The sequence below is a fragment of the Gymnoscopelus microlampas genome, assembly GCF_963454915.1.
Source record: "Gymnoscopelus microlampas genome assembly, chromosome: 24".
Classification (NCBI taxonomy): Eukaryota; Metazoa; Chordata; class Actinopteri; order Myctophiformes; family Myctophidae; genus Gymnoscopelus; species Gymnoscopelus microlampas.
Genome location: NC_139961.1, coordinates 22,205,714 through 22,220,900, shown reverse-complemented (window position 1 = coordinate 22,220,900; position 15,187 = coordinate 22,205,714). Strand labels below are relative to the sequence as shown.

Here is a 15,187-nt window from a genome sequence, read left to right as displayed (position 1 = left end):
CAAAACTTCCAATTATTCCTTCACTCCCTATCATCATCCTTCACTCTCTATTGCCATTTCCCTCTGCAAGCATGCACGCACGCATGCACACACACATGCAGTGCTGACGTTAAGTTCAACACTAACGGGCAAAAGCAGTGGACTCATTATCTTCGACTTTCTAAAGATACAAAACACATACAAAAGTACATTTTCACCCACAGTTTGCCCAATGTTGACTGTGTGCATTTCTCAGCTTTTTAAAACATCTGGAACTGTTTTAGCAGAAAGCCTTTGAGTGACTGATCACTGGCCAGGTTAACATGCATTCAGCAGAGAAGGAAAGCGTGTAGACCGGTGAGGAGTGTGTATTATTTCAGAGATAACATGCTTGCAAATCAGTGCACTTAAAACGCAGGAGTGTATAAGGGGGGTGGCACTTAAGAGCAGCATACGAGAGCAGCGACGAGATGATAAAAGTGTTCCCCGATGTAAGTTGTCCCACTTAACTCTTTAACATTCGCTGTGAAAATGAAATGATTTGTTTTTGAGAACATTATCATATTCTTTTCACAAGTTTTGGGGAAAAATGTCTGACACATCTTGCAGCATGCGTCCGTTCCAGGAGACTTGAGAGACTCCAACTGAAACTGAACACGAACCAATAATAACAACGTTCTTCTATCAGACAATGTGCGGGGGAAAGCATTCTGGAACATCTGATCCCAGTTGTGTTTGGTGAGGTGATGTGTGCAAGAGAGCACAAGAGAGGAGAGAGAGAGAGAGAGAGAAACCTGTGGATATTAGCTTTGCAGTAAGCAGACAGTGATGGAGATGACAGCAAATCTTCCAATAGTAAAAAAAAAAAGAAAAACAGCAGCCAAGATAGAAAACTGATTTTGCTTGTTTGCTTGTTGTGCATGCAAGGGGTGCAGCCAAGCAAAGCAGACAGCTAGCAAGATGGGTAACATAGGTTGAATGGACATTTTTGTATTGTTTCTTGTTGTGCTAAAAACAGAGAGAGAGAGAGAGAGAGAGAGAGAGAGAGAGAGAGAGAGAGAGAGAGAGAGAGAGAGAGAGAGACAGAGACAGAGACAGAGATTACTGCTGGCATGATACCACAGAACAGCACCGAGATATCCGTTGGTCTACAAACCGCCATTAACTGTAAAAGGTCGTAAACGTTTTAACTGATGACCCTGTTTTTCAGGCAAGCCATTTCTCAGTTCAAAATAAGTTTGTATTGCTAAAGTCGAGGCAAAGGTTGCCCACCAGAGATATAAAAATGGAAAGAGTCTGAAAAAGTGCTCTGGAGAAGAATAAGAACTTTGTGTTGGTCTTTGCGGCTTGAGCCCTTGAAAATGGCAGGATAGGCCTATTGGCTCATGCCACCCTGTGACAGGCAAATACCTCACAAGGAACAAACACTGTTTTAAAATTGTTCATCAACGAACAGGATTTGCCTAAGTGCAATCCCTTCCTTAGCAAGGAGGCTAATAAAACTGTTTAACCACTTAATCACACAAATGTAAATCGCTGATCTACAAGCTCACAACACTGAGCTTGTTATGAGCTCGCAGCGATTGTGAGCTCGTAGATCTGCAATCTGCTAAAATTAGGACGCCAGGGTTAAAGTGGTTAAAAGGAGAATAGTGCTGAAGTTCATAGTTTAAATAGTCAAATCGTGGGACAGTCCCGGATGACAGCAATAAAGACAGATTTTTATATTCATTGACCAATGCGCCCCATTTAAAACTTTCCAAAGACATCCAATTATCTTAGAACCCTTCTATTGAACGACACAACATTCATAATTACGCCAATAGTATTTCACACACAACGTACAGAAGACGGTAATGGAACCCTCCATTGTTACACTTATGGATATGACGTGACCTACGTTCAAAGCCCAGACAACTTTCACAACACTTAAGGGAAGGGCCACTCGTACCTAAGTGACCGAGCGATATCTCTCTCATTTCAATGCCTTCATCTGTTGGCAACCTGTGCCACAAAGTTAAAATCCTAAAAATCACATTAAATATTCTCTTTAATAATGTGTGTCCCTCAAGCTTTCCCTCCGTTTCAACTAAGCCTTGTGTATAGAAATAAAAACATCAAACCATGATTTAAAAAAATTATAAAAGGTATTGCATTTCTGTTAATACAGTACTTGTAATAAAATCTACTCTACGTTAGAAATACAATTTCTATAAGTTATGGCACTTGATAAGAAAGGGTTTTCATTATACTTCACTTAATGCTGGTACTAAACTCTGTTTACACAGGGCTCATAGGGTATTCTTCAGACTGTAACAACTAACCAACTACAACATTCTACCATTTGCTACACTGTGTATTTATACTGCGTCTATTTTAAAACATAAGACCAGAGTCTGCAATTCACAGAGGAGTCCACAGTCTGCAGAAAGGCCAATGTGCACCCATTAAAAGAGAATTACTGTGGATCAGTCGCACACAATTGCTGCATTGTGTTTCGCATGTTCCATCATTAGTTCATCATACTTCTCAACTAAAAAAAGGTTTCCAACAACCTTTTCTACAAAAGTTTTGCCAACGCAGTTAAGCGGCTGGTTTCCATTCAACAATTCACTCTCAACAAGGTCAAGACCCGATGCATAATTTCTCTAGAACACAGTTTCTCAATGTTGGGTCTGGCAACCACCAGGGGTCAAATGGAACCAAATGGACCTGTAAGGGTCAATTTGGTTCCATGTGTATACTCTCTTACTGAAGTTAAAACACAGAGATAAAACACTGGGTCCCAGAGAACAAAAAAACAACAACCCTGGTGGTCCATGAAATGAAAAAGGTTGAGAATCACTGCCTTAGAACACCTTGTGGAGTGCTCATAATGCGGCCACGCATGCTGCATTTATGAAGCCTCATCCTACCCTCACAAGATGCTAAAGTAGCGGCCCTCTCCCTCAGCAACTGAATATGCGATCGGCTGTATCGTTCTCGTTAAAGCGATAGCATCCCCCCACCTCCTCCTCCTCCTCCTCGACTCCCAGCCCGTCCTCTCCGTCCTCCAGTTGCAGGCCGCCAAAGGAGAACTTGCTGCATGGTAGCGGCGAGGAGTGGACGCCGTTGGAGTTGACCGAGTTGAGGGAGCCCACGGCGGCGTTGGGGTTCCCGTACACCAGCGGCCGTCCGTACGAGCTGCTGCCCGTGTCCGACTCGGAGTCGCTGGTGTCGGAGCCGCTGCTGGTGGAGCCGTCAACCATCTGGATCGGCTGGTTGAGGTTACCGTGCCGGCCACCACCGGGCGCCGGAGGGCCGGCGGCTGGCTTCCCCCTGCGGCCGTAGAGCCTCTGCACCGCGTTAGGCCGAGCCTGCCCGGGGACAGCGAGGCTACTGCGGTTCCCGTTGGCCACGAGCGTCTTCCGTGCGGTCGGCACGGAGGACGTGCCGTAGGACCTGACGGGGGTGGAGGAAGCTAGCTGGCTAAGTATAAACGGGTCGGTGTCTGAGCGATTCCGCATGTTGTTGTTGTTGTGCGGTTTGGCGAGGTGTGGCGTGGCGATCGGCGAATAGCTACCGTAGAGCGCCACCGATGCGGGGAGAGTCTCCGGGAAGCCGGGACGTTTGCTGAAGCAATGCCCGCGGTCGTCCCAGCGCGGCACAGAGCCGTTCGTGCCGTTCTCGGCGTGACTCAGCGAGCTGGTCCGCGGGTGGAAGCCACCGACAATGGGGCTGGAGCACTGGCTCCGCGTTCCATTCCCTAGCGGACGGCAGGGCAGCGTGCTACGCTTCCCCCCACCACCAAACATTTCGTCCAGCAGTGTGCTGTGGAGCGGCAGGCGGCCACGGAACGAGCCTCCATTCGACAGAATCTCGTCGTCCGTCATCTCTCGGCTCGCACTGAACTTGTTGTTCGACACTGGTGGACTTTCGTCCCATCTGTTACCCAAAATGCCCTGCTGCTGCTGCTGCATTACATTCATACCTTGCTGCTGTTGCTGCATCAACCCGTGGGTGTTGGGGTGGTAAACCCCATTTACAACCCCGAACAAACCCCCTCTGTTATTAAAACCAGCACCATGCCTATACCCGTCCTCATAGCTGCCGTTGGCCTTGCTGTGGCCCCTGGGAGCTCTGTGACTCTTAGCCACATCGTATTCATTGTCTATGTCACTGCAGTCTATGTAAGGGATGGAAGAACTGCTGCCTTTGTTTGCCCTGCAGGCTGGACCTGGGTTCAGGAGATGTTGATCGTTGTGGATCTGGGGGTCAGAGCTCTCCTGAAGGCCGTTGGCGGTGGCGGGTGGCTCGTCGGAACCGTTGGCTCCCCGGTCCGGTCCAGGCGAGTCCGACTGATCCGCCAGAGGGATGGACATGGCAATCTGAGGAGAGAGAGGGAGAGACACAAGAAGGAAGGGAAAGAAAACAGAGAGAAAACAGAAAGAAAAGGAAAGGGTTGGGGCATTTAGACATGCGTACGCGCACACACCCGCACAAAACTCTTCTCAGACACACTTGACCACTAATATGGTAGCGGCAAAACATCTCTTGTAATGGACACTGTTGATTTTATATTGTCATTCTTAAAAGCCATTGTTAATAATATTGTTTCTAATTTGTATCGTTTTCTCTTTCCTCTGTACATCATTATGTGCTAAGACTGTCAACACGTTCATTGCAATGAACAAACATGTTAAATCACAATGTTAATATTATACACACATTAAATATAAATGATCCATATGTCCCTAATCCTATGTGTGTACGTGTGTGTGTGTGTGTGTGTGTGTGTGTGTGTGTGTGTGTGTGTGTGTGTGTGTGTGTGTGTGTGTGTGTGTGTGTGTGTGTGTGTGTGTGTGTGTGTGTGTTACCTCTTTTGGCACTTGTGAGTGGAAGGAAGTAGGTTGAAAAGATGCACTGCTATTGGACAGAATCTTACTGTGCTTCCTGGAAAGACAGCATACAACGATTGTGACAATTGGTTGTGCTTTACAAAGCTTTCATCTTTCTATCACTAGCCAAATCTCCAATAAAAAGGTAATTCTTTTGACGTTCCACAGAATTAAAGGTAGGGTAAGTGATATTTTTTTGTTAAAATAAGTATTAAATAGCTCTATATTCTGATAGTCCTCATTGATATAGAGATAGATAGTTTGTTCAGTAACAGGAGTCAACTTGTCTCTCCAACTCTTCAGGATACCAATTGTATTCAATCAGGAGAGAGAACTCGCACAGGATGCAGTATAAACGAGTGAAATTGGAAGTGGTGACACAAAGAAATGAACAGACAAAGGAACGGGAACATTTAAGCTGATAAATGGGTACTCTCTCCTGATTGGCTGAAAAATTGCAACCCCCCTGAAAATGTATAGCAATAAGTAATATCAGAACATAGTGTTTTTTCAACCCCATTTTGTTATTGGCTGACAAGTTGACATTCAGCTGTCCCATCAAAAGGATAGAGCTTTCACCTTTCAAACGGAAGCTTTTTGAACTCGGAGTCTTTCACGTAATCAATGATCTGCTTCTGGGTTCGACCACTGCAACACAAGAGAGGAGAGGAGAATAAATCTCACACTTCAGACATTTCTCAATGTCCATTCTCCACTACTCTACTTTCATAGACCTGAAGTGGGCCTGTCACAATTATTACGTAATTGCCTAACCACAATTATTTTACATAATCATCATAATTGTTTCCAAATATAGCAGAAATAGCAGATCAACAAGCTTACAACGTGTCACAAAGTAAGCTTGTAGATCAGCTATTTCTGCTATTTTTATTTTAATACTATATATTTAAGCCTAAAAGGTAAATAGAAATTACGTTTTTATTAATACGTCCCAATGTTCGATGCTAAAAACTCAATTAAATTGTTAATCGCAATTATTTGTGTGACAATTAATCGTCAACTTAAATGTGTAATCGTAACCGGAAGCAGAAGCGGCTCCATCCGCTCCTTTTCAGCGTATGTTTACCTGAACCGGAACGAGGAGCCCCTGGTGAAGAGAACCGGCTTGGGTTTGGGCTTGGGCTCCTCAAACAGCCTGAAGAAGGCGTGGTACTCCACGCAGATCTTCCAAAAGATTTTGCAGCAGTCTCTGCTGGACATGTTGAACTCCAACGTGTCATGATGAGAACTCTGCTGCAAATACAAAGACAGAGAACATTGTGAGAGCTCTGCTGCAATATACAAAGACAGAGAACATTATTAGAACTCTGCTGCAAGACACAAAGACAGAGAACATTATGAGAGCTCTGCTGCAAGACACAAAGACAGAGAACATTATTAGAACTCTGCTGCAAGACACAAAGACAGAGAACATTATGAGAGCTCTGCTGCAAGACACAAAGACAGAGAACATTATGAGAGCTCTGCTGCAAGACACAAAGACAGAGAACATTATGAGAGCTCTGCTGCAAGACACAAAGACAGAGAACATTATGAGAGCTCTGCTGCAATATACAAAGACAGAGAACATTATGAGAGCTCTGCTGCAATATACAAAGACAGAGAACATTATGAGAGCTCTGCTGTAATTTACAAAGACAGAGAACATTATGAGAGCTCTGCTGCTGCTAAAATGGGGCTAAAGTGGTTAATATATGTTTTATAATATAGTCATTTATATCTGCAAAGTAACTAGTAACTACAGTTTTCAAATAATTGTAGTGGAGTTAAAGTACAATATTTGCATCCGAGATGTAGTGGAGTAGAAGTAAAAGTATTGCAAATTGGAAATACTCTAGTAAAGTAAAAAAAATACTCAAAATTGTACTTAAGTACAGTACTTAAGTACATGTACTTAGTTACTTTCCACCACTGCATATACTGTATATCAACAAATGGATGGACGGATGGAAATGTGCTTATTATTAGCCTGGTCTGCGCTCAGGGCCCTGTGATTGACCGACTCTGATTGGCTCTTCGTGGGATGGTTTACCAGGCTAAAGCATAATGAGCGGATGAATAGCTACGGGTAGATTGTTTCACATTGTCAGGAAGACAAGATATGAAGTTACGTATCAAAAAGGAAGGCAGGAAGACGGATCAGACAAAAGGCATTGCGAAGAGGAAGTGAGTGAATGACACACATGGAAACATCAACTTTGAGCAGACAGAAGACTTACAGTGGGGTCTGATCTCAGCTTGATGAGGAACTTCTTGCGTTTGAAGCTCAGTTTGCGAATTTTGGACCAGTTGAAGGCGTTGATCCTGGTGTAGCCCTGTGTCATTGCAAACATAAGTTAGCATCTTTTTAAGCACACACTGATGAAGGCCGGACGGCCGAAGACATTTTGTTGTATGGAATGGCATAAAATGGACTATTAAAAGAACTAAACAGATCGAGTGCGACTCATACTCGAAAATGGCGAGATTGAAAAAAAGTTGTTGGGTAAAATATATAAAGGCCGTTGTTTCTCAATCTCTCTACAGCTGGAGAGCATTTTCCTGATTCAGCTCATCAGTGTCGATAGCTCAGCACAACCCCAGCAGTTCAACATGGGCACATTCTTCCCTCCTGGCTTAGAGGTTGCCAAGGTTGGGCGGAGACCTCACCACAAAACTTCCCCGAACTAATTAAGCGCACAAGTTGTCACGTCAGCGACATTTTCTGAATGCAGAGAGAGCGCTTCGAACCCCTCAAAGAAAAAACGCCAGGATAAAAAACAACTTTTTACCCTTCAGATTGTTGCTGTCAGACAAACACATTAACTACCAACATAAACAACCTATTACAGCCCCCGAATACAACAAATACTCATTTATATGCAGTATATTATTTCCCAATAATATTCCACTGCTATTTAGTTTTTGATGGTGGGGCTATACCAATTTGTTTTTTGTATTACTTGGGCCTTTACGTCTGAGGATGTGATTCAGTGAAAACTAGCTTGTATGAATGTTAACAAAAGTCACTGTCTATTAGCTGACGGTTTTGGCTGTGTCACGGTTGATCTAAATCTACAGTATGCATGTGATGGTTTTGGTTTTGGCTGTGTCATGTTTGATGTAAACGAACAGTTTTAATGTGATGGTTTTGCTTATGTTTGATGTAACCGTATAGTATACATGTGATGGTTTTGGCTGTGTCATGTTTGATGTAACCATACACTACAGTATGTATGTGATGGTTTTGGGTGTGTCATGTTTGATGTAAATCTACAGTATTTATGTGATGGTTTTGGCCGTGGCATGTCTGATGCACAGTAAATCTACTCTATGCATGTGATTGTTTTGGCCATGTGATGTTTGATATACATCCATGTATGTCATGGTCACTAGACATCAGACCAAAGAATGTTCTGACCGTGGATGGACAACAACGCTGTATTCTGGCCGGTTTTGGATGTCGCATTTGCATCTGCGTAATCTTCACCCTATTTTTGGGAGCTGAGTGAGACCGCATTGTATGAAGCAGGAACAGGGAAGTTTCCATGCAGGAGGACACATTTGACTATCTGTTATTTATTAAGCCTATTATTTAGACCAGCAGTTCTCAATGTGGGGTCCGTGGACCCCCAGGGGTCTTTGATGGGGTTCCAGGGGGACCCCAGCTAAAATATTGATAGTTAGAAACCAAATGGACCCATACTTGTCTGTAACTCTAAGAGTGTACTAATTTGTACACGCTCAGAGTTAACCCGTTAAAACCGGGAAAGCATCATCTGTGTGTGTCGCTATTCAAAAATAGTAGATATACAAGCTCATACTGTAGCTGCTATTTTTGAAAAATCTAGATTTTTTTTAAACTCAAATCTTTGCTTCAGGGGGGTCCCTGGAATAAAATATTTTGAGATGGGGGTCCAAATACAACAATCATTTTGGGGGTCCTTGAGAGTTTGAGAACCACTGACATGGAAAACATAAGTTTTTCAGAAAACTTTTTTAGAAGACATTTTTAGAATCGGCCTCAGGTCTAAATGTGTAAAATTAGCACTGAGGATTTAACTGTGTACACTGGGGTCTCGGAGATTTTGAAAACAAATGGTTTCAAAAGGGGGTCCGTGGCCTTGAAATGGTAAAGGTAGAGGTTACCTGGAACACTAGGACCCCGGTGTGAGCCACAGACAGACTGAGTTTGGTTCCCTCTCTGTCCTTGGCGGGGTGAAGGCGAACACCATACATCTCCAAACGCCGTGCAATCTCCGACAGCTGGTAGTCAGACTCTGCTGGCGTCTGACCTCTGGGGGCAGAAAAGAACAGTTAGTCAAATACTCATCAGTCAGTAAGATGGGCAGTCTAATCAGTCAGTAATTGCGTGTTACAGGTTGTGGTCCTCAAACTTGAAGTAAGTTAGCAATGGGTTCCCTCACCAAAGTTCAATGTGTTTGTCCCACAGGGTTTTCGATTTATGCAGAAAATAATGTCTGTGATTAACGTGAGAGATGCACGTTAATCACGTTAATCATTTTGTTCTGCTACGTAAATTGCACTTGTTCATATCGCAAATGTGAATTTTGAAGCGGTTTTATGCTTTTTAATATGTCCCTGTGTGGTTCAAAAATCATCTTTTGTGTGATGATTTGTGGAGATTATCTTGTTGAACTTAAGTGTTTGTTTACTACAGAGCTTATTTTCTGAATTGATTCAAAACCCAAAGCGAAGATTTTAACAGAATGGGTTGGCCGCAACATTCAGCTGTGTTTACTGTACTATTGTTGACAAGACGCCAATGATCAAAGAGGCTGAACCCGCTGTGGGCAGAGAAAAAGAAAACCGACCACAAAACATCTTTGTTTCCTCACAAATTCTGAAAATAACTTCCTGTTTCCTGTATAGGCCACTGAATTAGCCACTTCCTTCCTGTGCTGGCATGGGGCCATTGACAACTGAGTGATAGAGAGAGAGAGAGAGAGAGAGAGAGAGAGAGAGAGAGAGCGAGCGAGCGAGCGAGCGAGCGAGAGAGAGAGAGAGAGAGAAGAGGGGGGGGGGGGGGGGGGGGGGGGGGTGTAGCTGTGTCACCAAAGAAGTCTAGTTGGTATAAGTGTGAAGGTTTGTGGCTGCCTTAACTACATATATATAAGCATGGGTTATCAACAAGACAATGAGTGTGTGATTGACAGTCTGTATATCATTACTGTCGGGCAGAAACCTACCGTTATCTCCATATTTCATCATTTTATATTTTGATCAAAGAATAGACATCCGCACACTGTCTTCACTGTTTCACATATGCATGGTTTTGGTTAAAGACGGTCCTCAGGCATCTGATCTATTCATATGTTTATTATTTTATTAAGTCTTTTGATTATCTTTTTATATTTTAACATAAATGAACGCCCTATTTTATACTTGGTCGTATGGCCGTGTTGCGCAAGAGTAGTGAAAATAGCCAATCTATAATGAATGACATGACAAAAATAAGGACGCCAGGTCAAAAGTGGTTAAGTGTGTCTGTGACTTTGATGAATATTTAACCAATGAAAAGTATTGACAAGAGCTTGTGACTAAATATTAACTATGTCGGGTCCACTGGAACACAGGATCTTTTTTCCATTTCGGTTTTGGAAATACAAGGTTTCCATCCGATGGCTACGATATGTTTCCGTTGTCTTTCTGTGTGTGTGTGTGTGTGTGTGTGTGTGTGTGTGTGTGTGTGTGTGTGTGTGTGTGTGTGTGTGTGTGTGTGTGTGTGTGTGTGTGTGTGTGTGTACTGACACATGTTTGCGGTGGCAGTCAGTGATCTTGTCTCTCAGGGCATCTTGGTCAGGCAGGTACTTGTTGTGAAGCAGATGCTGCCAGCTCTGGGTCTCCTCATAATCTCCTATCTCCGCTGTGAAAGAAACAAACAAACAAACAGAGACAGATATGCTTATCAAAATCTGCCTATTATCACATATTTCATGTAAAATGCTTTAGCAACTCATTCAATGCCTGGCCTTATCCTTCCCACCCTCTGCCACTCAGGTGGAAGAGCGCATCGCTGCATGTCTAGCAGCTGACATCTCACAGTGGATGTCTTCTCACCACCTCAAACTGAACCCAGACAAAACCGAGCTTCTCTTCTTCCTAGGTAAGTCCTGCCCCACGCAGGATCTAACTATTTCCATAGACAACGCCCTGGTGACTTTGGTTCCAATGGCCAAGAACCCTGGTGTTGTCCTGGACAGTCAGCTCTCATTCAAGGCACACATTGCCACGGTCACTTGATCCTGTAGCTTTACACTCTATAACATTCGAAGGATCATACCCTTCCTCACCCAGGGGTCACCCGCGCTTCTTACTGGCCTCCCGGCATGTGCAGTTAAGCCCCTCCAAATGATCCAGAATGCCGCAGCACACTTGGTCTTCTAACCAGCCAAAATGTTCACATGTCTTCTCCACTCCCTCCATTGGCTCTCAGTTACTGCCCGCACAAAACACTGATGTTGGCCTACAAAGCAACCAAAGGTATGGCACCCCCATATCTTCAAAGCCTGATCCAATCCCACAACCCCTCCCGCTCACTCAGATCAGCTAACAAAGGGAAGCCGTCAGAGCCTTCCCTAAAACAACCGGGACAACGCCCCACATGTCCCAGACTCTTCTCCCTTCTGGCTCCCAAACTGTGGAACAAACACCCAGTTAGAATGGCAGACTCACTCCCAATCTTCCGCCGTAATCTGAAGACTCACCTCAACCCGTAGCACTTGCTCTAACCATGACAACCTTGCAGGTTTATGCAAAAGTTAAAATGTAATTTAGAATGTGTTAAAATGTGATGCCAGGTTCATTTTTTGACCTGGCATCCGATAGTTTGTATAGTTTAAAAATACAGATAATTTATTTTTTTATATTATACTGTTTAGACTGATGATAGGTTCTTGGTTTATCTATGATTCTAGATTATTATTTGTATGCATTTGATGTATTACTGATGTATCACAGTAGCTAGCTTCCTAATATCTGAACAGCATCCAGTGATATTTGATCTAACAACGTTCCCACCCATATGAACTTCCGTTCCGTTTCCTGAAAGATAAAAAGACCATGCTGGCCAACTCTTAGCACTGGTAGTGTTATAGTTGGTACTTACACTGAATGATGTGAGAGACCATGAGTGCAGCACTGGTATCGTTGCAGATGAGACGACCGCACGCCAGGTCATGTTTGATCTGGAGAGCAAACAAATAGCTAGAGAGAGAGGGAGACATATGGAAAAGGGGAGAGAGAAAGAGAGAGAGGGTTTGTTTACATGGAAGTGAAGTGTGAGTCAATAACATACTCAACTCAAACTTAAGATACGAGGCAGAAAGTCCATTTGAGAAATCCCAAACGAAATTTACAAAGATGATGCTGGATGCATGATAACTAATACCTGTATAGGCAAAACTGGGACAGTCCCCCTCCACATTCAGATTAAGATTTTGGGAGCATGCAAACCAATCAAAAGAGCAGCCACCTCCCATGACAACAGTACCATATGACGGACAGGACTTGCTTAAGCTGGTCTCAGATGAGACGCATACCACACACACACACACACACACACACACACACACACACACACACACACACACACACACACACACACACACACACACACACACACACACACACACACACACACACACACACACACACACACACACACACACACAACAGTATATGCACATACAAAGCTCAAACATCATGCTGAATATACTGTACACAGGACAACACACACATACAAGTTGAGAGAACAATGACAGAGATGCTGGACCAATGGACCTTTTTGGATTGATTAAATACTGTATTAGTCAACAGCACGAGTACAGTCAAACACTTGGTCTAAAATACCCTTAATGTGTCTGAACCACTGATATAGGCTACTTGTATCTTCATAGTGATGGTGAATATTGTCTATTCGTGTCTTATCTGACTGTATTTGACTGTAGCAATGATCTGGAGGTCACATTTCCGGTGTGTGTGCCAGTCACACACCTGCCAGCTGGCTAATTTATGATAACGAAATAAAATACAATACCAATTGGTATTACTGAAAGGGAGAAATAATTGACAGAAGTTAAGTTTCCTAACTTTTTTGTGGAGTTTATCTATCTATCTAAGTATCTTTCTACAGTATCTATGATTGTTTTTTTTTCTTTGTTTTTAATTTTCCTCTCCATTCCATTTGGCCCCCACTTTGGAAACCTATGGCGTAGAGCACACAGTGCCTACCTCTCCGTCCAACAGCATCTCTGTTGACTCTTCTGCCTCCGGTCACTTCCATCTGTCAGCCTGTCCATCTGTCTATCCATGTGTTTGCCTATGCTTCTGTGTCTCAATTCTTTGGCACTAGCAACTAACAAATGGCACCCGACATGATTCTCTGACCATGCAAGCGTTTCTGATGACACTTAACGTCTATGTATCCATTATTTATCCACATTTATTTGCGTGGATAGTCCCTGACTCAACCTCCTTCCGCTCAGCTGTCCGTCTGTCCCTTCTCTCCCCCACCAGAGGAAACATGCAGCGCTGTGGAGTTCTCTGACAGCTAAAACAAAGGCAGAGTGGCTCCCATCCAACTTCCTGTGCTGGACTCAGCAATCTCCCCCCTCTCCCTCCGTCAAGCAGACGTCTCTCGTACCAATGAATCAAATGGCAATGGGAAAGTGACTTTGTGACATTGTGAAGAGGCAGTGAAGATTCTATGTGGTGTTGTTCAAAAGCATCGTGGGGCCAAGCAAAGTAAAAGGGTACACTGTACACTTTCTACTTGGCATTGTTATGTTTAGTTTATTTTTTGTGAGGAGCACAGCACCTGGGAAAATGTGTTTTCTTTTTTCTTTTGTTTTCTTTTTTCTGTTCAATGCCCTGTGACACAGGATCACAGTTTTAAATGTAGTCTACTTCCTCAGCAAATAAATAAATAAAATGAAAATGCCATTTGCCAGTCCAATTATAATCATAATCATAATAAATAAATGCTGTGCCTTCAAAAAACTCTCAATGCTCCCAGCTGGGCGTTTTCAGCAGAGTGCCTGGCTTTTTCAGCTGGGAGAAAAATGCTTTGGTCTACACATAGCCCTTGGAGCTCTAGAAATAAGTTGACTCAGAGCTTGAAATTCTTTCATTCTGCTTTTAGCTACAGCAGAATGTTAAATACAATTTACACAGATCTGGAGCAAGTCTGAATCGTCAAGATACATTTTACAGCCCCATCTCTAAGGTTTGTCACCATAACAATCCCATACTAGTCTTTTTATTGCTGTACTAACCAAATTCTCATGGCAGACGGTTAACAATTTCTAACCATTTCCTGTGATGTGACCCAAGGTCTCTGATTTTTGTTGAGTTTGTGATTGTTGTGTCCCTTGGTAAAGAACTCTAAAATGTCAACATGTCTCCTTTCTGATGTTCTGGAATGTGGATATAAAATGTGTCAGAAATGGTAAACGCTAACGGAGTGAAAAACAAAAAGACATGACCCCACAAACAAAAACACGTTGACATATTGTCTATCTTCTGACCTTTTGTCCGGATTTTTGTCACAAACCACGAGTGGCAGTTATGAAGCGAGCGTGAAGTTTTAAAGGACTGAGCCAAAAAATAAACAAGCCCTCTGTCATTTAGAAAGGTTTTTTTTTGTTTTCTTGCGTGTGCTGATGGCGTTCGAGTCCAAACCCACTCACCGAGTTAACTCCTCCATCAGCTGTGTGTGGTCTGGAGGAAAGAACTTCACCACGAAGCGAAGGATGGTGTTTTTGGGTCCTGAGGGAGATGGAAGAGAGAAAGATGAGGAGAAGACAGAGGCAGGGAAGGAGAAAGGCAGAGAAATGGAGGGAAAGATTTGAAGCAAGAAAGCAATCTGTTAATATCTCATGTATCGATGAAACCATCACATTGTGAATTTCTTTACAGTTTTCTTTTTTTTAAAAAAGTGGTTATTTTGCTTAAAACGAATGTTTAACTGTATCTTTCCAGCCTGGCATGGCCAGACTAATATCACAGCGTAGATATTAGTCTGGAATATCTGTGTGGAACCTGCATTTCCGAGGGGCAAATTCAAAAAATGCCTCTGGTGATAAACCCGCCCCATATTTGCATACTGGGCACTGATTGGTCCCTCACAACTTCGGAGGGAGAGAAATCCAATCTCTATTGAGAGGGGCCAGACCTAATCTGCCGAGGGCACATTAATTTTTTGCAATGGCAGATTTGTCTGGAACCAGGCTAGTATCTTTCAACTTCAAGGCCCACTTATCCCACTTTCAAGTATTATTATGATACCATGTACCCAAACAAGTTATATC

At 43.2% G+C, this 15,187-nt stretch overlaps 1 protein-coding gene across 2 annotated transcripts in view; it reads right to left on the bottom strand.

The window, feature by feature from the left end:
- Positions 1 to 15,187, bottom strand: part of LOC311040368 (FERM, ARHGEF and pleckstrin domain-containing protein 1-like) — a 72,285-nt gene that overhangs the window by 26,641 nt on the left and 30,457 nt on the right. For both annotated transcript variants that reach the window (XM_084050613.1, XM_084050614.1), the window contains exons 5-13: positions 14,567 to 14,645; positions 11,986 to 12,083; positions 10,629 to 10,743; positions 9,006 to 9,153; positions 7,097 to 7,192; positions 5,944 to 6,110; positions 5,436 to 5,504; positions 4,836 to 4,911; positions 4,196 to 4,346 (exon numbers count right to left, since the gene is read on the bottom strand). In XM_084050613.1, the coding sequence (XP_083906739.1) occupies positions 4,196 to 4,346; positions 4,836 to 4,911; positions 5,436 to 5,504; positions 5,944 to 6,110; positions 7,097 to 7,192; positions 9,006 to 9,153; positions 10,629 to 10,743; positions 11,986 to 12,083; positions 14,567 to 14,645 (999 nt within the window). The remainder of the gene's footprint in view (positions 1 to 4,195; positions 4,347 to 4,835; positions 4,912 to 5,435; positions 5,505 to 5,943; positions 6,111 to 7,096; positions 7,193 to 9,005; positions 9,154 to 10,628; positions 10,744 to 11,985; positions 12,084 to 14,566; positions 14,646 to 15,187) is intronic.